Source organism: Notechis scutatus, chromosome 5 (genome assembly GCF_049901735.1).
Source record: "Notechis scutatus isolate UNSWTSFEM ecotype Mainland chromosome 5, rNotScu1.2, whole genome shotgun sequence".
In the NCBI taxonomy this organism is placed as follows: Eukaryota; Metazoa; Chordata; class Lepidosauria; order Squamata; family Elapidae; genus Notechis; species Notechis scutatus.
Genome location: NC_142013.1, coordinates 20,053,892 through 20,077,933, shown reverse-complemented (window position 1 = coordinate 20,077,933; position 24,042 = coordinate 20,053,892). Strand labels below are relative to the sequence as shown.

General features: G+C 37.0%; 1 protein-coding gene across 10 annotated transcripts in view; it reads right to left on the bottom strand.

Moving 5' to 3' along the window:
• Positions 1 to 24,042, bottom strand: part of ZMYM2 (zinc finger MYM-type containing 2) — an 83,103-nt gene that overhangs the window by 22,570 nt on the left and 36,491 nt on the right. For 7 of the 10 annotated variants that reach the window (XM_087966243.1, XM_087966246.1, XM_087966245.1 and 4 more), the window contains 9 exons: positions 17,958 to 18,108; positions 16,970 to 17,085; positions 11,790 to 11,906; positions 7,819 to 7,969; positions 5,412 to 5,584; positions 1,628 to 1,793; positions 1,037 to 1,071; positions 307 to 436; positions 62 to 177 (listed from right to left, as the gene is read on the bottom strand). In XM_087966243.1, coding sequence (XP_087822369.1) covers positions 62 to 177; positions 307 to 436; positions 1,037 to 1,071; positions 1,628 to 1,793; positions 5,412 to 5,584; positions 7,819 to 7,969; positions 11,790 to 11,906; positions 16,970 to 17,085; positions 17,958 to 18,108 — 1,155 coding nt within the window. The remainder of the gene's footprint in view (positions 1 to 61; positions 178 to 306; positions 437 to 1,036; positions 1,072 to 1,627; positions 1,794 to 5,411; positions 5,585 to 7,818; positions 7,970 to 11,789; positions 11,907 to 16,969; positions 17,086 to 17,957; positions 18,109 to 24,042) is intronic. The other 3 variants (XM_087966249.1, XM_026675091.2, XM_087966248.1) reach the window with 1 other exon arrangement.

The following is a 24,042-nucleotide window of genomic DNA, read 5'->3' as shown; positions in this document are numbered from 1 at the left end:
ATTCTGATAGAACCAAGAGAGAGAAAAATGAAATTCAAATATAGACTGAAACCTAGCTTACTGGAACAGGAACCGTTGTAGGAACTGGTACAGTTTGACTATACATATGCATAGGAGCAGGTACATATACAGGTACAGGAACAGGCAAAGGGACATATTCTTTTTTCCAGTCATCATCTACAATAGAAAAACAATTTGTAATGTTACTTGCCACCACTACATACATCTCATAAAGTGATCCAACCGTAATTGTATACTCTGACAGAACGCCATACATAAGAACAGTTCCTTGTATTAAATAAATACCTGTCTGACAAGATTTTGTTTGCATGTGGGGTTTACAGAAGGTAGCTTTTGTCATCGTTAGCGGTTTGCAGAGAACTGCTTTGTTCTTCATTTCTTTATTTGGTGTAGGGGAAGGAGGTGGGGCTAATCCCTGCAGATTAAAAAAAAAGTAAATTTTAGAAAATGTAAATGATAAAATAAACTACATTTCAACTTATTTTTCAGGAGGTAGATTCATTTGAGAAAAAGAATCCATGAAGGAAAGGAGAAAGCTTCTCAAAATCCTTAGTCAACTTTTTTTAAAAAATTAAGTACCTTAATTTATCCTTTTCAGGAAGAGTGATAGTTTTGGGTTCTAAACAAATTAGCTACTTAAAATTATTACAAAAGTGATTATTATGTACTCATTAACATAAATATGTGTTTTATTACTATTTGCAACTGTGCATTTGTATGTTATCTCAGCTATTATATATTTATGATATTTATCACTGAGAGCCATATAATATCAAAAGTATAAATGTACGGTCTTCTCATTGTAACTTATGTCATGTTTACATTATTGAAAATACCCATGAAGAAAACACAACCTGTCATGTCTTGTCATATTTTTTAAATGTACAGAATATGCATCCTAGCAGATGAGGAATTATATGGGTTAAGACAGAAAACAGTATATAATTCTCTCTACAAGCTGTGAGGGATTTTGTTATCCTAGCTATGAATTTCGAATATTTTATGATTTACTTACTGTGTTTTTTGTTCGGGGAGTTTGGCTACTTTGATCTATAAACAGAAGACAACAACCTTAACATAATTTGTAACTTACAATAATTTGTAGATTATAAATACCATAATATTTTATCTTAGTCATGCTAGTTTTATAGATTACTCAATAAAAAGATTAAACAGTAAGCTGTTTTCAAAACAACTAAGTTTGTGCATGTGGGGAAAGTGGCATGCTCACCTTTCTTTTGGAAGAAAAATTGCTAAATTATGTAGCCAGATAGTTATTAATGCTAGCCAATTTCATTTGATATATGTTAATGTAGACCAAGGGTCTTCCAACTTGACAGCTTTAAGACTTGTGGATTTCAACTCCCAGAATTCCTCCTCCAGTCATGTTAGCTCAGGAATTCTGGGAGTTGAAGTCTTAACGTCTTAAACTTGCCAAGTTTGAATACCCTTGATCTAGAGCCGACCTTCAGTAATCCTATCTCCTGGGTTGAAGTAAAGTGTGCCCTGTTATCTGATACTAGAAAAGAGAAGCTTACACAACTTGCCATTTTTTTGAAATGTTAAAAAAAAATAATGTACACAGTTGTTGGTAAGAGGAACATACCATAATGTAAGTTTTCTGGTCCTTTTTCTGTTGTCATATTCGGTTCGTTTTGTTGACAGTAGAAACGCAGAAGGCAATGCTGATCACAAAAGTTCTTCATTTCCCCTCTCCACTGTACTTTCTCTTTAAGAGTTCCTTGAATTTTGCAGCAGTCACACCTTGCAGCCTTAAAAAAAAAAATACTATTAGCTAAATGATTTGGAAAAAGAATTACTGGTACATAAATGCTTTAATCTAATGTTGGTTTATGAAGTTCTCCAAGACTTGAGTAATGCCTTTTGCTCTCTCAGAAGACATAAAATCTGAGAAGAGGCTTCTGGTAGTGTATCTTTATCTAGGAAAATCCTCTCTAATTCTGTAATGCAGACAAACCTAAGCAGCAAAATAAGAACTTAACAAATTCAAAAGGGATTGATACTCTTCTGAACAAAATTAAGTGTACAAGAAAGGTTCCTATGTTTTCATTGATTGACAAGGAAAGCATTGGCAATGCTTGTAGTAAAAAGCCTATATGTTATTGGGCCAAGAGGTATCTTGAGGAGTCAAATGGGTGAGAACATTTTCCCTTATCTAAAACAGCTTACCATCCAAAGCATGTATCATCCCCATATGTTTGACCTTCCAGAAACTGGTAAAAACATTATTCTTAAAATAGAAGTAGCTTTCTCAAGAATAGTGGGACACGTTGCCATTTGAGAAGCTTAGACATCTTTATTCAGAAAGGAAGTATCTCTGCATTGCTTTCTTTTCGCTACCAACTCAAAGATTGATATCCACTTGAATTGAAAGTGGGCAGGAACAATAAAGATGCAGTCATGACCAGAAAAAGACAGAAGTGCAATACAGGCTAGGAGACCTTTAAAAAAAAAAGCAACATCTGGCATGGAACAGATGGCATGGCAAGCACTAGGACAAATCACTGGATTAAAAAGAATGGAGCAAAGAAATTATTTCATTTGTTAATCTCTTCAGAAATGCAAAAGGGCAACACTGAGGTCTATCTAACTTTGCTATTGGGATGTTTCCTTAGCTTAAAATCTGAGCCCATTTTAATACTAGAAAGGGAGGAAAGGGAAAAGTCAGAGAGCAGTGAGGAGGATTATCTCCCATTTTAAGGGGAATCACTGTCCTTTTTTCTAAGCGCTAATTAATATTACTAAGATTTTGCCTTCAATGAATATTTTGCCTTCAATCACAGGAAAATGGGCAAGTTAGGTATAGGCATATACACAATGAGAATTAGACAAGGTATCCTTGATTAATGACCACAATTGAGCCCAAAATTTCCATTCCTAAGCAAGACAGTTGTTAAGTGAGTTGCACCCCATCTCACAACCTTTTTGGCCACAGTTGTTAAGTGGGTCACTGCAGTTGTGATTACACAGTTGCTAAGCAAATCTGGCTTCCCCCATTGACTTTACCGGAAACCAGCTGGGAAGGTCACAAATGGGGATCACATGACTCCAGGACACTGCAACTGTCATTAATACAATGCCAGTTGCCAATCACCCATATTTTGATCATGTGACTAGGGGGTGCTGCAATGGTAATAAGTGTGAAAGCAGGTTATAAACCACTTTTTTTCAATGCTGTTGTAACTTTGAATGGTCCCTAAATGAATTTGAGGACTATCTGTAATGATCTGGCTGAAGTAGGTATGAGAGGAGCCAGAAGTAGCTGCAGAAGGTTATCCCATTGCACGTTTCTGCAGAGCTAAGTCTATTTCCATAGCAATAGACATACTGGGAAGGGTTTCAATGTGAATTCCTATCATGGCTTGGTCAAAATATCTTAATGAACATTCTCTTGTTGGTGCTGTGAGAAGCATAAGAAGAAGAAAACAATTGCTGGAAAAGCAATTAAGTAGTTTTTTTTTTTTAAAAAGCACTGCTTCTAATAGAAGAATAGAAATTAAAAGTGTGTGGGGGTGGAAATGTAAAAAAATTCTTGAATGGATGAAAGGAAATAATTTGTATTTCTTTGGAGCTAAGACAGAAAAATAATAATAATACAAAAACAACTTTCTTGAAAATATCTAATACAAAGCTAGATCACTTTCTTTCCTGGACTTTTACGATAAATGAAGATAGATATCTCTACTATCAAAACAAAACAAACAACAAAAACAAAACAAAAAGCATTTTATACATTGTTTTCAATCAATAGCAAAAACTGAGAAACTGATACATGCAGGAAATAAATTATGCCAAGGACACAAAAAATAACAAAAATCTGATACAGAGAAAATCCCTATGAAATTATGCAAAACACATCCATAAAAGTTACCATTGCAGAAATATTCTAGTTTAATTTACGTCTAGAAAGTCAGGTTCCTATTGTTAGTAAAAGTTTGAACTATAAATATCTAGTTCAACATTCAGCTGAGAAGCACTTGACCATAGTATTCACTTATTTCTTGAAATGTAACGTCAACAGAAATAAATGAACATGGATTGATACAAAAATGTTTGAGATTTGAATATTAATTGTTTATTTAACCAGTATATCGCATCTAATTTTAATAACTGCTTATAAAGAAACACACACACACCAATATTGTGGAAGATATCACTAATAATTTAGATATGTACCGTGTTTCTCCAACAATACGGCCTCCACCAATAGGAAGACCCAGCATGTTTTCTAGGCATAAAATCAAATTAAGCCCCTCCCCCAAATTTAGGCCTAGTTTAAAACATGCAAAATAGGGGAAGGGTGGGGGACTTGCCATTTGGAGTGCCGTTAGAGCTACCACCGCCGTTTGGAGTGCCCTTGGAGCTGCTGCCGCCGTTTGGAGCTGCCTCTGCCGTTTGGAGCCGCCGCCGCCGTTTGGAGCTGCCTCTGCCGTTTGGAGCTGCTGCCGCCGTTTGGAGCCGCCACCGCCGTTTGAAGCTGCCGCTTCCGCGTTTGGAGCACTACCGCTGTTTGGAGCACTACCGCCACTCCAAACACGGCGGCAGCTCCAAACACGAGCGGCAGCTCCAAGCGTGACGGCCGCACTCAAGCGCGGCGGCGCTCCAAGCGGCAGAAGCAGCTCCAAGCACGAAGCGGAGCCACCGCCGCCGTTGGAGCTGCCGCCATCGTTTGGAATGCCGCCGTCACGTTTGGAGCTGCCGCTTCGCGTTTGGAGCTGCCGCCGTGTTTGGAGTGGTGGCGGTGCTTCAAACAGCGGTAGTGCTCCAAATGCGAGCGGCAGCTCAAGCGTGGCGGCGGCACTCCAAACAGCGGCGGCAGCTCCAAACGGCGGTGGTGGCTCCGCTTCCGTGTTTGGAGCTGCCTCTGCCGTTTGGAGTGCCGCCGTCACGTTTGGAGCTGCCGCTTCGCGTTTGGAGCTGCCGCCCGTGTTTGGAGTGGTGGTGGTGCTTCAAACAGCGGTAGTGCTCCAAGCGCGGAAGCGGCAGCTTCAAGCGGCGGCGGCTCCAACGGCAGAGGCAGCTCCAAATGGCAGAGGCAGCTCCAAGCGGCGGCAGCAGCTCCAACGGCACTCCAAACAGCAGCGGAATGGGCAGAAGGGAAAGCAACAGAGGCAGGTGCCAAAGGTCTTGGGTCTGCAGCAAGGTGTTTGGTGGGAGTAGGGAGCTCTCTGCGCTTCGCCATGATTGCCCGTTAGGAGCAGCTGGTGGCGAGGCTGCCAGCGGGCGCTCTAGATGAGGATGAAAGGGGAAAATTAAGTTACCCCGAAAGGCGGCCTAGCCGTTTTTGAGGCTCAAAAATAAGGCCCGGCCTTATGTGAGAAACACGGTACTTAGCAATCATTATAAAAGAGGGTTAAACATTGTAATACCTTATAGTACCAATCTTGAAATTTTCTGCAACACTCTTCACTACAGAAATCTCTTACTACTCCATCAAGTTCCTTGGATGCTCCCTTTTTACAGAGTTGAGAACAATAATTGCAAGTAACACAGCGTAATCCTAACCGTCTTGCAAAATCTTGTTTATATAGCAGCTTGCAACCTGGAAAAAAGGAAGCAGCAGAGATGATTTGTCAAAATTTTGTGCCACCTCAGATCTGGTTTCTTAGTTGGATTTTTTTTTTGCATTTAGTTTCATAGCTTTTACAATGTTGTCTTGCAAAGTGGTGACACCATTTTTGAGAAAGAATTTTAGCCACTCCCCAAGTCAATAATCATCAACCTTTTTGATTTATTATATATGGTTTGCACATTCAACTTTAAGGTCCTTGTTATCTTTAGATTCCATTATAGGTAGTGCTTGAATTTCAACTGGTTGCTTAGTGACCATATGAACTTACAACAGATCTCCCTGGGAGTGCTTACTACCTGGATTCAAAATTTCAATGGCCATTTGAGGTGTCCCTTATTGTGTTTTATGACAGTTTTGCTGAAAACTGGCATTTGCTTCAGTTTTCAGCAAAACTAGCCCATATTGAACCATTGGTTCGCTTAATGGCGATGGCATTCACTTAACAACTGCGCGCAAAAAAATATGATAAAATCAGTAAGTCACAAGCCTGCCTGTTATAGTCATTACTCAAGGACTGCCTATACTATATTTATATACTCACTTATATCCAGGTTAAAAAGTAAAAAGTGTATTGTATACTTTCAGGTATATATTTATTTTGAGGCCCTGTAAAAAGCTATTTGGCTCTAAATGAACACCAGTGTAAACTAATTCTAGCACTGTTATTACAAGAAACAAAATATTGTAGTATTTTTCATGTACAAATAGTTCTATTGTTTCCAATGAGGTCAGTCTTTTTTTTTACACTGAATCTACTGATGATAAAGCAAAAGAGGAAAAATACCCACTCAACTGGAATTGGAAAAAACAGAATTTTCTGAGCAGTATATAATCTACCCTGCTTTGAAATAAGAGCTCAAGGAAATCTCATTCACTCATTGCATTGTAATGCAGGAATATAAGGTGATAAAATAGTCCAAGAGCAGCGTAGAATATATGAACTATTAAATTACTATATACAGCCCCAGATCCAACAGAAAGCAGAAATAATGGGCAGCAACATGAGGTTGCTGCAAATTATGTGCAAAATCTGATGTTTTACAATGCAAATGCTCATTTCTGCTTTGGACCATACCAACATAGCTTTTGCAAATGGGGTTCGCTGATTTCCCATAAACTACGCTTACTTCAGGCAGTTATAATTGTTTATAAATAATGGTTTTGTAATCCATCTAAGCTACTTTTCCTGTCATTGCCATGGCCCTGTGCATGTCAGTGTAGGGCATGCTCCAGTATGTTTCTGTTGCCTATAATGGTGACTACATTAAAATACCATATGAAAACTAAATACGGATTAGGAAGTCACTTCATTATGAGTATACAGATAATAGAATCATAGGTTTGGAAGGAACCTCAGAGGTCTTGTAGTCCAATTCCCTGCTCAAAGCAGAAGACTTTATACCACCCCAGTCAAATGATTATCCAACCTATTTTTGAAAACCTACAGCGATGAAGCACCCACAACTCCAGAAGGCAAGCTAGTCCATTGATTAATTGTTCTCATTGACAGAAAAGTTCTCCTTATTTCTGATTGGATCACCTATTACGTCTTGTCCTGCCCTCTGGTGTTTTGGAGAATAAATCAATCCCCTCTTTTTTGTGACAGTGCATCAAATACTGGAATACAGTTATCATGTCCCCCCACCCAATTTTCCTCTTCATTAGCAATAGCACTTAGACTTATATACCTCTACACAATACTTTACAGCACTCTCTTAGACTAGCTTGCTCAATGGTTCATCATACAACTCATCTTTATCACTCTACTCTGCATATTATCTAGGATCTCCATTTCTTTTTAGTATCCTGGTGACCAGAAATGTACATAGTATTCCAGTGTGGCCTCATCAGTGCATGAGGAAACAGTTGACAAACATTGACTTCAATTTAAAGTAAATGACATTTCATCCTTTACACATGAACTGGACTCCAGACACTTACTTGCTAATATTGCTGGATCCTTGTGGTTATGGAATAGGTTGAGACAGTCTGAGATAGTTTCTATTTTAAATAATCTGTTTTGTCATTATTAATTTTTGGTTTTACTTTACACTGGGTTTTATGTTTTATTATTGTATGTTGCCATTGAGGTGCATGATTCACCAATATAGAAGTTTAATAAATAATTCTGCACAACTCATTTTTTGTTTGTTTCCTTATTATACTTCTACATGGCCATACTGGCAATCATATATTCAACATACCTTCACTACAGAATGGTCTCTTGATACCAGAAAATTTTACCGTTTCATGCAAAGTCTTCTCCTCTTGACAGTATTCACAGTATGTTACTATACAATGTAGCTTCTTATAGTCATCAGAACAAATTCTGCTGCAAAACTGGTACACTTTGTTCTAGTTAAAGAAATAGAAATACCACAGTAGACAATCTGGTAAGTAACAAGGCTTCAAATGTAATGCAGATTTTACATAAATAAATAGCAAAATTGTAGAGAATAAGGAAGATGACCCAGACAAGACTGTTACCATGATCTTGTGATAAGATTTATGTCAGCTCACCAAGTCGGCCAAAAAGGACTCCACAGAAAGGCTATGACTATTTTTTATTGAGAGTTGTTAGATCAAGAGAACTTTGCAAGGTTGGAGGTGCCTTTCTGGGCTGCTTCTGCATAGTTTTTGCTTGTTTTTCTCTTCATTGCTTTGATAATGGATCTAACTTATATCCATCATGTTCGTCTTCCTTACTCTCAATGAAAAAAGTTCATTTTACCCAAAGAAAAGAATTAGTTATTAACCCGTAACTGTTACATTTTGACAGGTCATCTGTGAATTCACAGAAATAGACTCTATACCCGTGATGGCAAAACTATGGCACGTGTGCCAGAGGTGGCACGCAGAGCTCTCTCTGTGGGGACGCACATCCCCCGTGCATGCGCCTCCCACCAGCCAGCTGGTCTTTGGGTCTTTGCCACGCATGCGAGGGTGGGTGCAAGTGGCACGGGGCGCATGTGCGGTGGGCAAGGGGGCAAGGCGCATGCGTGAAAAATGTGTGCACATGCACGGGGGGTGGTGCATGTGTGGGGGACGCGCACTCATTGCACTTTGGGGGTTTGCGCGCTCTTTGAGCACTCAGTGCTGAAAAGATTAGCCATCACTGCTCTATACCTATGTTGAATAAGTTCAGAACCTTACAGAGCTTAAGAACTTTGCTGAGAATCTGTTTCTCTGCCTATAATATATATTCCTGATTGTAGCTTGTTTATTGTTCAGATTCCTGAGTCTGGCAACCAAGTGCAAAACAAAGCAAAATAAAGCTGCAGGACAAGGGAGGAAAGATGGAGAATGGGAAGCAAAGAAATATAGACACCAGTGAATAACCATTTCAGAAAAGGAGGGAATAGTAGTAGATGGGAACTTTCAGGCAGCAATGGATAATAAAACCATTCTATTGAAGGCTTCTAGAAACTTCCTGGCGTTTTTTTAACTTGGCTTGGACTAGGATGGTCACATTTTCCCAACTGAAACTATGGTTAAATCGGTCTATATGTTGTGAAATTAAAGATTTTTTTTCATTTTGTCTTCTAACTGTAAGTTGGTGTTCATGGATGCGTTAGTAAACTGCATTCCTTACTAGCACTGATGATGTTACCTACCGTATTTGCCGGCGTATAAGACGACTTTTTTGCCCTGAAAAAGATGCCTCCAATTGGGGGGGTCGTCTTATATGCCGGGTCGTCTTATACGCCGGCAAATAGTAATTGGGAAGCACTGCGGCTGCCCGCGGCTGAGGCACTTTTGCGCACCGTGGAAACGAATCCCGTGAAGCCGAAAGGAGCAGCCAGCCTTCTCCCAGCTCCCAAGGAAACGAGGCTTGCACCGCCCGGGCTCCGCTGAGGTATCCGGCTGGGGCTGTCAGGAGTTGTTACCGCTGGCGCGGCTCCGCGCGGCTCCAGTCCCGCGTTGCCTCGGGAAGGGAAAGGCAAAAGCCGCGGCTCTTCCTTTTTGCCTTTCCCGAGGCAACGCAGGACTGGAGCCGCGCCAGCAGTAACAACTCCTGACAGCCCCAGCCGGATACCTCAGCGGAGCCCGGGCGGTGCGAGCCTCGCTTCCTTGGGAGCTGGGAGAAGGCTGGCTGCTCCTTTCGGCTTCATGGGATTCGCTTTCCACGGTAGACAAAAGTGCCTCAAAAAAAAAAAAAAGTGCAAAAGTGGAAGGCGTGCGGAAGAGGGGGCGAGTATATAACAAACTATATTTTGAGTGGAAATGTTGGGGGGTCGTCTTATACGCCGGGTCGTCTTATACGCCGGCATATACGGTAGTTTGGGTAATGAAACATCAGCAAGAAAACAAGTAAGCTCAGAGAGCACCAAGGACCCTCATGTTAAACAAGGTGTCTAACAGCCAACTTTAAAATTGATTTTGTCTATCATGCTGAACAAACTATCCCATCAAATGAAATGATTTTGATTTTGTCTTCAGTTCTTCTATCAGACAACACAAACCAGGGCATGAAGCATTAATAGTCAGTGCTTCACGCCACAGGCACTGCAGTGTGCCTAATTATATTGATTTTTTTTCTGGTTTATACCAGTGGCTTCTGAACCAAAGGTCTGTGCTAACAACCTACTATTATCTGGCAAACGGGTGAAGAAAAACATCTTTTCCCAAAGGAAATGGTGATATTTGTGCAAACTTGTTAATTAAAGGTCCTCAAAGTAAGGATTCTTCTATTATTTATTCACCAAGTCGAATGCTGCCACATAGGCTAAACATGTCTACTGTGATGGAATTAAAAGGGGATTCTGGAACAGGAGAGACGATTGTTTGTCATCAAATTCTCAACATGCTACATAGGAGTACAGTAGCAACTGAATAAGAGTACCTGAGTCCAAAGACAAGTACCCTAGCATATCCAGAAACACCACTGTCAAGTCATAATCAAAGTTGCTAATTACATCTAAGATCTTGGACACTGTCTTTCATGTGGTAAATTAAATGCCTTTAGTTCTTGTTCACAAAGGATCCCCAGGAAGCAATGGGATCCGCCTGGCAGTAATTGCAAAATTCTACAAAATGGTTGTCTCCTTGAATAATAGGCGATGTTTTTTCCTGTTTGATGAGGAAAGTTTACTATTGCTTTTATGAACATTAGCAACAACATCTGCTTTATCAACTAACATCAGGATCCAGATGATTCTCAAGTATACTTTGCTACTCTGGATCGTACCAGAACTGCTATTGTAAACTTGAACCAGTGCCTGGTATCCATCAAGCCTCTAGACAATACAAAATAAGCCCAAAATAAATCTCTCCAAAATTGAGGTGCTCTTCATCAGTAAATATCAAAAATATCATTCCCAGCAGTTATTTTGGACCAAGTTCTGTTTTCTTTGAAGCATTGGTGTATGACTTTTTTTAAAAAAGACCTGTATGATGTAGTAAGCACATCAAGCGTTGCCTTGGCAGAATGAACCTATCCTATCTGATGAGAAAAAGCTTTGAAAGTCCTGTTAGAAAACTATCCTCTAAATGAAGAACGATAAGGAGAACATCAGTAAGATGACAGACATTCACTGTAGCTCTGTACTTTAGAACATTGTATCTCCAGATTTCATAAAGCATCCTCTTTTGCATTTTTTAGAAGATCATCACTTTGATAAGGTTATATTTAACTTGACCTTCCATTACCCATCTTCAGGAGTTTGATTTGATATTATTGTTGTTGATATGTTTGATTTATTTCTATTGACGGCAGTGTGATTTTGATGTGTTACAACTCAAGAAAGAAAGAAAGAAAGAAAGAAAGAAAGAAAGAAAGAAAGAAAGAAAGAAAGAAAGAAAGAAAGAAAGAAAGAAAGAAAGAAAGAAAGAAAGGCCACTGCTTTGGTATGAAACAGAAACTGAAAGTTGAATGAAGAGACATGCCTAGGGAAAGCACTAGAAGTAAAGGAACAGGTTATTTTTTATGGCTGGATTAGTCCTGATGGATTGGAAAGACCCATAAACCCCTGTAAATTAATAATCCTGGTTGGTTCTGTGACCTGAGGATCTAATCAGACTAGAGGCAGCTACAAGAAAGAGAAGAATAGGAAACAGTCAGTGCATTAATTAATACAACCATGGCTAAAGTATGAAATATTAAAAAATGAAGCATATTGTGTACAATCAATTAATTTGCATGCACTTAAAAAAGATCATGGTATCATTTACTTACTTCCCATTCCAGTACTTCAGGTTTTGAACAGAAAGTATTTTTACAATAATTGCATTTCAACTGAATATCACTTGGAGCCACAAACTGGCCATTGGTTGAAGACGGTACATTAAGAGTCTGAAAAAAAAAATGTTTTAAGATACACTATTTATTCCAGGACAACAACATAGCAAATTGCTATTACTTAAGAATTAATTTGTTAATTTCTTTGCCCATTTCATTACTCTAAAAAGGATAATCCACTGAATTTCTACAAATTCAAAGCCAAAAATTTAAATTTCAAACAATGGGAGTCAGAGAGATGACAGATAAACACGAACAAATATTAATGTAAGCTCAACGGAAAAACGCTGTATATAAGAAGCTGAGGAGAATAAAAGTATTTGTCTGAGAGAGCAGAATTAATTAACATAGGGGGAGCCAGAACAGCAACTATTGCCAAGAGAATGTGCATTATATATAAAGGAAGATGAGACAGGAATTACGCTACACTGAAATATGAAATACAGAGAACGATTCTTCAATATATAACCTATATTTTGCCTGATTCTTTTCTTTTAAACCAAATTCATTCCTCATAATTTTTGGTATCATACAAACATACATACACATACATTTACCAAGTACTACCAAAACTACATTTTATTTTTTTACTTGAAACATGATTGATCACTGCACTCATGCCACAGTTTAAAATAATAATAATTTAAAAGACGTAACATAATTTATTCACATACTAACATTATAGTGTGAGCTTAATCATTCATGTCCAGATACATAGAATTGTATATAGGTGGACAAAAATGCCGAAGGCTGACTGACACTGCAATGAACCATAATAATGATAATAAAGGACTTGATAGGTTGATAAAAAGGCCAATCCAGTCTAAACATCTAACTGTGCGAAAAAACTAATAATAATTTTAGCTACATAGCATGTTCAATATATAAGAAAAAGCTAACTCAAGATATAGGAAATGAACAAATTAAGATTCTGTTTAAAAATAAGAAATCAGAAGTTTCAACTAAACTTAACAAACAAAAGCACCCACCAAATCCCCCATTGCCCATTTGCCAAAGCTAACTTTGTATGACTCAGACTCTGATTGCAATTCATTAGTTTTTATATAGTCAGCATTTTAAAAATCTTGGGAAAAGTGGGGCGAAAAGAGACAAGCAACAGCACAGCGAATAGATTCAACTAGAGCGGGAATGGGAGAACCACTGAAAGATCAGAAGGTCCAGGATGATGACAGATCTTCCTGGAGAAAATCTATACAATCACCAAGAATTCATACCAATTTGATGGCATGCAATTCATCATTCAATATATAGCTAAAATCACCAGCAAAAATATTGTTGTGCTTGTGTTTCAAGTATAATTTTAATAATCCAATTTCTTATTAATTGGGTCTGTGTAAAGCAAAAGTGAGATACAATGAAAAATAGTAGAAGTATCTTTGGAACCATCAGACTATGTATCTTATAGTTTTCTTAATCTTTTCAAAAGCAACAGCATAATTAACTTAATTCTTTCACTCATTTTCCTTGTTTGCAGCCCAAATCAAAAGAATCTAGGCTGCTGATAATCTCAAATATAAAATGATTTTTAATCTTCAAAAAGATTTATGTAAAAATAAAAAGGGCCAAACTGATAAAATCAAAAGAAATATAAACACCAAGCAGCTGAAAATGTTGAATTACAACACAACTTTTCCTGTACTAGACAAACAGGTATTTTCGAATAAATTTTTGAAAGCTTGACAGAAAGCTGAATTTTTGTATGAAGTGAGTTACAAGAATGTGGGTAACTACAGAAAACACTTTCTGGGGTCCTGTTAGATGACAATTTTATGGTGATAGGACCTGGAAGAACCTGACCACATTTGATCTGATTAAGTGGATAAATAAATACAGAAGATATTAATTCAGATAATCAAGTCTGGAACAATATAAAACCATAGAGGTTACAATCAGCATCTAGAAATGCACCCAGGTTGCAAACAATGCTTCAAAAAGAGGGGGGCATCCAAATCTATCAGAACTCAATCATGTCCAAGCTGCTGATCTTGTGTAAGCTACTGATTTTTGTCCCAACTGCAGTTTCCTAATGTTACACTAGTCCAAGCAGGAGGTGACTAGGACATGAGTGACTGGTTCAGAAATGGTTGCAAGTTGCACAATACTTATAACTGTGCAAGACCCCTCCTGGCCATAACGTCACCTACTTTTCAGACAAAAGCTGTGAGCCTGTAAGAACACCCAAATTGCAGACTGATGGAGTACAAGTCTGTTCAGAGTCAGGAATAAAATTTCCCTGGAATCATTAGGTCCACATTCCCAAGATCTCTGCCTTGGAAGGATTCAGTCAGTGCCTGTTCCTCTCCATCCTGATCTTTCAAATATTATATAAGGACTTCCACCTCATCATATATTATATTATATATAATATTGATAATAACAAATATTGTGCTTATCCATCTTACTTTATCTGTGCATTTTCAATTTGCGATCAGCAAGAATCTTTTACTGAAAAGATTGCCTGCCTTTCCACCTTATAAAATTAACTATTACAGGCCACTTGCAACCAATGCAAGGTAGTCTTGCAACCAATGCAAGGTAGTCTCAATACAGGTAGTCCTTGACTTATAACCATCCGTTTAACAACTGTTCAAAGTTATGAACTGGAAAAAGTATCTTACAACAGCTCCTTGCAGCGCTTACAACAGCTCCTTGCAGGGACATTGCAATGTCCCTGTGGTCATGAGCTAAAATCTGGACACTTGGTATGCATTTACGATGGTTACATGGTCACATAAATACTATTTGTGACATTCCCAGGGGGCTTCTGACAAAGTCAATGAGGGAGGCCAGGTTTGCTTAATTGCGGCAAAAAAGGGATTTTAAAAAAGGTAAACATTTACCTTTTACTGAAAGACCACACTGCTTAAAAACAAAAATGTGGGTTCCACTTATGTTGTAGGTCAGTGTTGGCGAACCTTTTCGGCACCAAGTGCCGAAATGGGAGTGTGCAGGCGCACAGGGGAGCACCTAAACCAGAAGAGCAGTTCCCTGGCGCGCATGAGGGAGCACTGAAAACTGGAAACTCTCCGGCATGCGCGTGCAAAGACCAGCTGGCTGATGCACATGTGCACGTTAGAAACCGGAAGCTCAGGTTCCGGTGTGCACATGGACGCCGGGGAGCTGCTCTTCCGGTTTCCAGCACTCCCACGCATGCCATAGGTTCGCCATCATGGTTGTAGTCAAGGTCTATTTGTATTTCTCCATATTTGCATTTGAAACAATATTATCACATACAAATATGCAAGCTTGTAACCACAATATCCTGTTTCTATGTTAATCAAAATAGCCAACAATGCTGCTACAAAAAAGCTAGAATTATGTCAATTCTAGTATACTACTGGGAGCTTAAGAAATTAATCTACCATAGGTCTCTAGAAATAGAGTGAAATTTAGGCTAGAAATATACACATAAAATAAGTGAGAAATAGCCCAAAAGAGCACAACTGCTTTATGCCTTATTTTCTTCAGTTTGTCCAAAGAAGGTACTTATGATTGAGATAAAACAGCATTAGTTGAAAAGGAATTATAAATTACAGGTATAAGGGAATTGCAGGTTAAATTATTCTAGCTATTTCAAGATACAGGACTGCCAATATAATTTAATCCAAAAAACCCCCACCAAAGAGCAAAAATGTAGTGGATCTAAAATTTCACTTAATGAAACTTTCATCTTAAATAGTGTGAGGGTGATCTATGAATATATGTTCAGGTAAAAACTGGTTGCAATAAATCTAAATCAAATGTGGAAATGAAATCAAGAATCACTTTCATGCTTAATTGTTAAAGCTTCCAATAAAATCAGCCATAACTAAAACGTTTTAAGATCTGCTGGTTCTTCTACAAAAGATGCCCGGATCTTTCTAATGCTTAACAGAAATTAATTTTTACTAGCATGCACCTATCACCAATTAAAATGTTAGCCCACAATGGAATATTTCTATTCTGTTTTCTATATATCTATTATATTTCCATTTTATTTATACAAAGCTAAGTTGGCAAAAATACATCAAAATTAAATTTGCTTATATCAGATCTAGACAAAACTATCATGATTTATATGTTCAAATAAAAAAACCGCTTGAATTTATGCTCCAGGAAGTTGGTGCAAACTTTTAAGAAGCTGCAGTTTTATCTATCCTCAAAACACATTCATTTTTATCTATTATTGAATTAATATTCTGCCTTTTTCCCCCTTCCCCATTTTTTTGGTTCTTTCCCAGACTTTATTTTACAACTGAAGTAATGTATAATGCTAGGAGTAATGCAGCACGGCAGAGTGGTTAAAGTGTTGAATTAGAGGCAGGGAGAGACAAATTCTAAACTGCCACCAGCCATGGAAGATCACAGGGTGACTACAGGCAACCTATCTACCTTGGTCACTATGTAGAAAAAATAGGAGAGAAGATAGATATTGCTTTGAGCTGCTGAATAAAAGGTGTAGTATAAATCTAATACAGAAAGGCCTTCAGAACTCTAACACAAATGCAGTATAAATGCATGACAATCTTATTGTATATTTGCATCTGATCATCTTAAAATATTAGCTATTTGACAATCAATGTACTTAAAACCATTTAAGTTTTCTGTTTAGTACAATGTAATCCCTGAAAGGAATAGGATTTGTCAGTAAGCTAATGTTGTTATTTTAGCAGTAGAAGGAACTCAAAAATCAAAGTTTCTTTTTCACTGGCATAAGGAATGAATTAATTTTTTACTTCTTCCCCAAACCAGAAAATCCTGTAGTAATTATAAAATAGCTGGATATACAGTATTCAAGTACTCATTTACCCATGTGCTAAATTATCGTTAAAAAAAAAAAAAGGAAGCAAATGAAAATGTCAAATATCAGCCAACTTGATTCAAACAACTTGAAGAAGAAAGCACTAACAATAGTCCATGAATTTTGGAAATCACTTTCTTATATATACACTATGCCGATAATAGCCAAGCGTTAACAAGGTCTTTATTGGTAAGTCATAAACACAAAGAATTTTATTTGTGGTTTCACAGTAATATTAGCCTACTAAGAATACCTAATAGGATATATGCACAGAAATACATATCCAGGGAAGAAGAGATTGAACACAACAGCTAACCTGAAATTTAGCTACACAACTGGAACTGCAAAAGTTGTACAGTATTCCATCAGGCATTGTGGCTTGATACTGAGGTAAAGAGTTTCGTTTACAAAATTGGCAAACAATTTCCAAACCTAAAAGAAAAATGTAGTATACAAAAAATAAATGCAAATTTCCAGGTTATAAATGACAAGCTAGCATTTATTAAAAGTTCAGCAATGGCTGAGGCATGAACAATCATTTATTCCTACACAAGCAGCCTTTTTAGGAGTAAAACAACTTCTAGTTATGCACACTTTCCTAGATAGGGCAATAAAAAACCTATAATTAATGAACAAGTTTTTGATGACCAAAATCAGTGGGAATGGTATGTGTCGCCTAGACCTTCCAATAAATGTTGTACAAAATTTTTCAGTATGTTACATTTTATTAATTTTAAATACAACACACACACACACACACACACACACACACACACACTTTGTTTCACTTGACTTTGTAGAGTTTAAGAGTTTTTCTATAAATTCACACTATTTATGGTTACCTAATCTACATACCTACCTACCAGACTATCTGGTTAAACACTATATGTACAAATTAAGTCTATATTAAAAAGTACAAATTAGATAAATGATGCAACTGTATTATTTTTTAGTAAAACACACCCTTAAATATTGTACTACCGATATTTCTGGCCAATGCACAGTAACATTAAATATCAGAATGCTAAAATACATTCAAACCAAGAGTGGAATCACCATTAACAGTCTGAAAAATCTATAGCTGGCTGAAAAACATGAGCTCAAATTTTAAAACTTCATGTTTTAATTATATTAATTTTTTTATTTAACTGATATGAGTCATATTCTAATAATCTCAATATAATGTGGACATCAAATATCCTCTCAAGAAGAAAACCAGATAGAAGCAACAAGTGAAACAGAATTTCTCTATTTTGGAAAGGTATTTTATCTGTTGAGAAAGACACACCACCCCTTTCACTTACTTTGTGGTTTTGCATATTTTGATTTGTGTGTGTTCATGCATGTGGTTGAGCAGTATGGCTCCATATGTCCATTAGTTCCTATGCACTGTGTCATGTCAAAAAACTTGCACTGAGTTGTGCAACCAGTACAAGCGGTTAATTTGCCATATTTCTAAAAAGCAAATAAAAAAACAAAACAAAAGCAATAATTATATTAATTATAACTGATTTAATCTCATTCAACAAGCATGCAGGAATGTATGTATTGTTTCCCAATGCCACTTATTTGCTAAACTTTCTATCAACATACATCGGAGTGTTATTCATACACACGTAATAAAATTGAAACATACAAGGGGTGGGGAGCACATCACACTCACATCCAGGCCTGCTGCACCTCAATGCCCAAGCATGATGTGACAAAACATATTGACACATATGCATGGCTACTGTAGGTTTAAATTTAAGATACTTAAGTTTGTATGGCAGAGGTGGTATTCAGCAAGTTCTGATCAGTTCTGGAGAACCGGTAGCAGAAATTTTGAGTAGTTTGGAAAACCAGCAAATATAACCTCAAGTCCCACCCCCATCTATTCTCTGCCTCCCGAGTCCCAGCTGATCAGCTGGTTCTTCTTTTGTTGCCCTGCACAGGACAACGGAGCTGGAAAATAGGTTAGTGGGGTGGGGAGGGAATGGGATTTTGCAGTAACCTTCCCCTGCCACGCCCACCAAGTTACGCTCATCAAGCCACACCACACCCACCAAGCCACACTCACAGAAACGGTAGTAAAAAATGTTGAATGCCACCGTTGTATGGATATTTTGGTATCCCCCGACTGTGAACTACTCTATAACTGAGTTCTTAATAATGGGATGCAGTGGGCAGCCTTGAAAAGAACTATCTGTTTCGATGTTGGGAAAAGGAGAGCGGAAGCATTCTAATATGTGAAAATAATAATAATGAAGTATGACAGCCATAAAGTCCAAGTTATATTTGAAAGCATGAAATTTAACTTGTTTAATATCATTTTGAAACTGAGTTTTAATGGTATCTAGAAATTTAACTCTGAATATTCTGAGTGCTCATTTTCTTACCTCAAAGAAAGAAGACACCCAGATTTGTTTTTCTCAGCTAGAGAAACTCCAAAATCAGTTATGGTTGCAACCAAATGGTACCTGCTTTCAGCATCAGCTTTGTTACTAAGTCACTAAGTCTATTATTTCAGTTTATTCAATATTGCTCAGCAAAAACCACTAAGCATCTTGACAAAGAGCTCTGGATGCTGCTTAAACAACTTCATGAAGAAACAAAAACCACTCAGAAAAAAAGATGGTTGGATAATATTAAAGTTACTTGATTAGAAGGGTAAGTAAGTTCCTCTCCCTCTAAAATATTTATGAATGTGAATAGAGGGGTTGGGGAGTTCTTTATGCTGCTGAAAACAAATACATGCAGGGAAATACAGATGGCTGCAGTGCAGATGGAGTTGCTTCAAGGTGTGGATGCTTTTGAAGTACAGATTCTGCTTGAAGATAAGCAGTTACTTGTGAAGTGCTGAATGTTTGATGAATTTAACTTAGTTGACTTTCTCCACCTCTTTACCTCCCATTATATTTTTCCTTTTTGCTATTTTTCCTTGAACAAAAGCAAGAAATGTTTACATGTAGAGTAAGCAGAGAGCAGTGACTCTCTTTAAATACAAAAGAAATTGATAGCCATAGGCACATGGAATCAATTAATAAATTTTAAAATTTGGACACATTTTATATGCAGTTCACTTTAATGGGTAGTAATTAATTACATCAATATAAAATTACTTTTTTTATCCTAACCTGCATAATGGACATATGTATATATGCATGCCCGCAAACACACACAAACTTGCATACAGAGATTCATAGGATTTGTTTCAGCTGGAACCAGCAATGTTACATCAAGGAGGTGGAAAAGGTGGGCATTGGACATTGAAATTCCTGCTGTTTTAAAATTACTTTCATAATTAAAATGATCAAATAATAATAAAAAAATCACATTATTAAGAATCTTGAAGATGACTTCCCTGTTATGCTCCCTTCAGGTATGTTAAATTATACTTCCATCAATCTCAATACAGGAGAAAGTAGTTTTAAAGAAAAATCCCCAATATTGACATACTAAAAATACATTCCAATATTAGGACTATCGGACATTACATTGCTTATATAGCACACAAAAGAAATTAATTCTATCAAGTGGAACTATAACTATAGGGTTATTTGGAAAGGGTGTTTAAGAATATGTCTGAAAACTTCGATATAGATAACAGACAAAAGGAGGTTTCAGAAAAATAACAGGAAACAATTTCCTCAATAGTCAATGTAAGATAATGGTTAAACTGTTGGCCTATGAATGGGGAGATCTAGGTCCATTCTCAGCATCAAAGCTCTGAGTGTCTTTGGCCAGCCATTTAGGCTCAACCCAACTTACCTTTCAGGATTATTATTGTGAGGAGAAATAGGTGGGTATACTATCTCAAGCTTCTGAATAAAAGGTAGAGTTGATTAACAGGAATCTAATTAAGAAAATACATTATGGAAAGGCCAGGGCTTGCATTGCTTTATTCTTCTTTAAATACTATTACACTGTCTGTTTTATGACTTCAAGTTTCCAAGACTCTATTTAATCTGTTTATAAAAATCAATTCATTTTGCTTTAAGATTAGCTTGTTTTCTGAGCACGGTTTTTGGTTAATAAAAAATTTAGCTAAGGGTATCTATAATGTAACTGCATGCCTGTGACAGTCTAATAAAAGCCTTCATTGGCAGACGATATACCAAAACAGACTGATTTACAAAGAGTGTCTTAAAAGAGGTCTAACGATTTTTAACAAAGTAAAACCTAGGTAAGGAATAGTATTTTATGAATTAAAAACTGATAAACCTGTATTTCCAGATATTCTTCGGATCTTTTTGTATGGTTGAAATTTCTGCATTCACTGTGTAATGAAATTCAACCTATCAATACATTGGGAAACTTTTTTGAGGGGGGAAGGACAGGTATATATCAAATATAAAAAGAAGATTCACTTGTCTGTGGTCTTTCATGCTGTATAAACCCAACTGACTATATAGTTTAATTGACAAAGCAGAATATAACTTGGCATAGCCTTCCTCAATTTTGTATAAGTATTGATTCATGCTGGCTGGGGATGTACTTCAAAACATCTAGGGTGAAACAGATTGGGAAAGATTGGCTTGCATGTTATGAGAATACAGCCAAGGAACGAAGGGTTGTTTTTTCAAAGTGCTTTTGAACCAGTCTTTTCTATCTCTGTGATACAAGAGTAAAATTTTATATCTTAGGATCTGCAAAGCAAAATGGAAAACCCTATTTGCAAACGTGGATGATGTAAGAATGATAGAATTTAGTCACCACAGGGTTGAAACAACTGAACAGCAAAATCTTGGGATTTAGTCTTCATCGTAACTTCTTTATTTTACCAAGTTCTGTATCTGTGCTGAAAAGGCACAGTGGAGATATTCAGTGGGAAGTAAAACTTCACCGTTTATTTCCTAAATAGTATTACTCTCCTCTTTTCAGCCACATGATTGGAGCATTTGATATGTTTTTTTTTTTCTGAGAACAACTTAGGCTACTTAAAATATTTTTGTCATTGTGTTTCTGGGAGTGAAAATTCAAAGGACTTGCCTTTAAACGTAGCTGTTCTGTCAGATCATTGGCTTTCAAAACACCATTTTGTATATGTATACACAGTGAAAGTAAACCAATCCGCTTTCTCATATCCCGCATTTTTTATTGAGCAAGGGATGTAAGATAAAGACTTAGCATTTTTGCGGGAAAAGGTACTGCTGTTAGCTCTTTGGGTGGTTCTGAAGCCATTGTTTCTGTAGTCTTCGTATAGTCTATACTTCTGTTAACAGTTAATAGTTCACCTTCCGTTCTGTTAATAGTTCACCTTCCAAATTAGATTACAGGTAGTCCTTGACTAATAGCAGTTTGTTTAATGACTGTTGAAGTTACAATAGCACTGAAAAGGTAACTATGACTTATGAAGATGTTTTGTAAAGATGATTTTTCATGCTTATGACTGTTGCAGAATCCCCTGGTTCATATTTATGATGGTTGTAGTGTCCTGGGGTTATGTGATCAGCTTTTGCGAACTTCTGAAAGCAAAGTCAATGGGTAGGCCAGATTTACATAACATCCATGTTACTAACTTAACAACTGCAATGATTCACTTAACAACTGTGGCAAGAAAGGTTGTAAAATGGGCAAAATCACTTAATGTGTTAGCAATATAAAATTTGGGCTCAATTGTGGTTGTAAGTTGAGGACTATTTGTACTAAGCATTAACCAAACTTTAAAAACTAATTCAGTATTGAAATCTCCAGAGATTGTTGAGAAACTACCAATGGTTAATTTGACCTCCTCTGCTTTAGGATCACCAATGTTGATCCAGTTTGCAAGATCATGTATTTACTCATTCAGATCTGAGAACTTTGAAATTGTTCGTAAGATCAGCAACAAACTGTTTACGTAGTCAACAGTTTTTTTACATGGACTGTAATGAGTGTTCTACACTGATTTTTTCAAGCTGAATTTTAAAGAAATCAGTTCTTTTCTATCAGGTTTAGTTTTCTTGTGACCCCATTTTCATTATTCTGTCCAATTAGAGACATTATGGTACTATAGTGTTAACTACTGTATATTTATACAAATCATTGTACAACATCTAGTTATTATACTCCAGCGTAAATAATCTCAAGGCAAAGGCAGACAACTTGGAGAGAACAGCCTATTGTGCAGGTTGAGCCACGTTTGGGCATGTCTAGACATGAGCCCAATCTCTCTAGCCAGAGAGCAGTTTCTTATCAGTCTGGTGCCAGAGCTCAGTGAAACAACTTAAATGTTTGTCTTCTGTAGTCAAGTTAAATATGATGTAAATCATGTAATACTTTCTGTTATGTATAGTTAGTTACTATATAAATCTCAGAAATTAAGCCTTCATTACTCATCCAAAAAACTCACAAAACCTATGAATTTTGGTTATAAAGCAGGCGACCAAGCTAAAAACTGGGTGCCAGACTGGATGACATGTTAAATTTCTAGCAGGATGGTTAAAGTGTTCATGCCATAAGCCATTTGCCATTCCTGTTGTTTGGATGGAGTCCAAAAGACCATCAGACTGTTATTTTAAGTGCAATGATGATGAATTGCATTAATTCCTTTTCCCAATAAGATGGTTTTGTGAAGATGGTTGGTTATGGAAGTGCTTGGCTATGAACAGTGCATGTGACTTCTCAAAAGTTAATTTGAACATTATCTTTTCACAGCAGAAATAAATTACCATATATATTGTTAGCTCATGTTGCTAACATTTAAGAATTGTAGAACATGAAACTATTTTTGAAAAGTTCCAGTATGAAAAATACAAATGGAATAAATGTGGAGATGTGATGGTCACTGCACTTAAAGCTTGGCCTACACCTGCATACAAAAAGTATTGTCATTTTGTGTGTGAGGGACAGTACAAACAAGAAAAAAAATATGGCCTTCACAATGGCCAAAATGTAGTTTGCTTGTTCCAGCAAAATAGAATTTGATAAAAGCTCTGTTCGTTGACCTTGAAAAGATTTTGCTTCCTGTTTTGCACATTGAACTTGAACTTATGAAAAACATTCTTACTGTATAAAATAGGAACTGGTTTCATGTCTTTGAGGATCAAATTTCCCAGGATCTCTGATGTTAAGAAAACATTTCTACAGATCCACAGATAAGAAAATTGATATAGGATGTTAAAAATGATGAAAAGTTAAGTGAAATTGAAAAAAAAATCTGCCTGCCAATCATTCAAAGACAGCATAAAATCTTTTTGGAAATCATAAGGTAGGAAACTTATCATGAAAACAGTGATCTCTTAAAATTGTACCAAGCCATGGGATGGAACACGTCACTGAAAATTCATTTCTTGGACTTTTCTCCAGTCTTAGCGTATTCAGTGATGAACACATTGAACAATTTCATTGGGAAATTTCAAACATAGAAAAGTGGTACCAAGGCAACTGGAGTCTATATTTGGCTGACTAATGTTGGGCCCTTAGAAG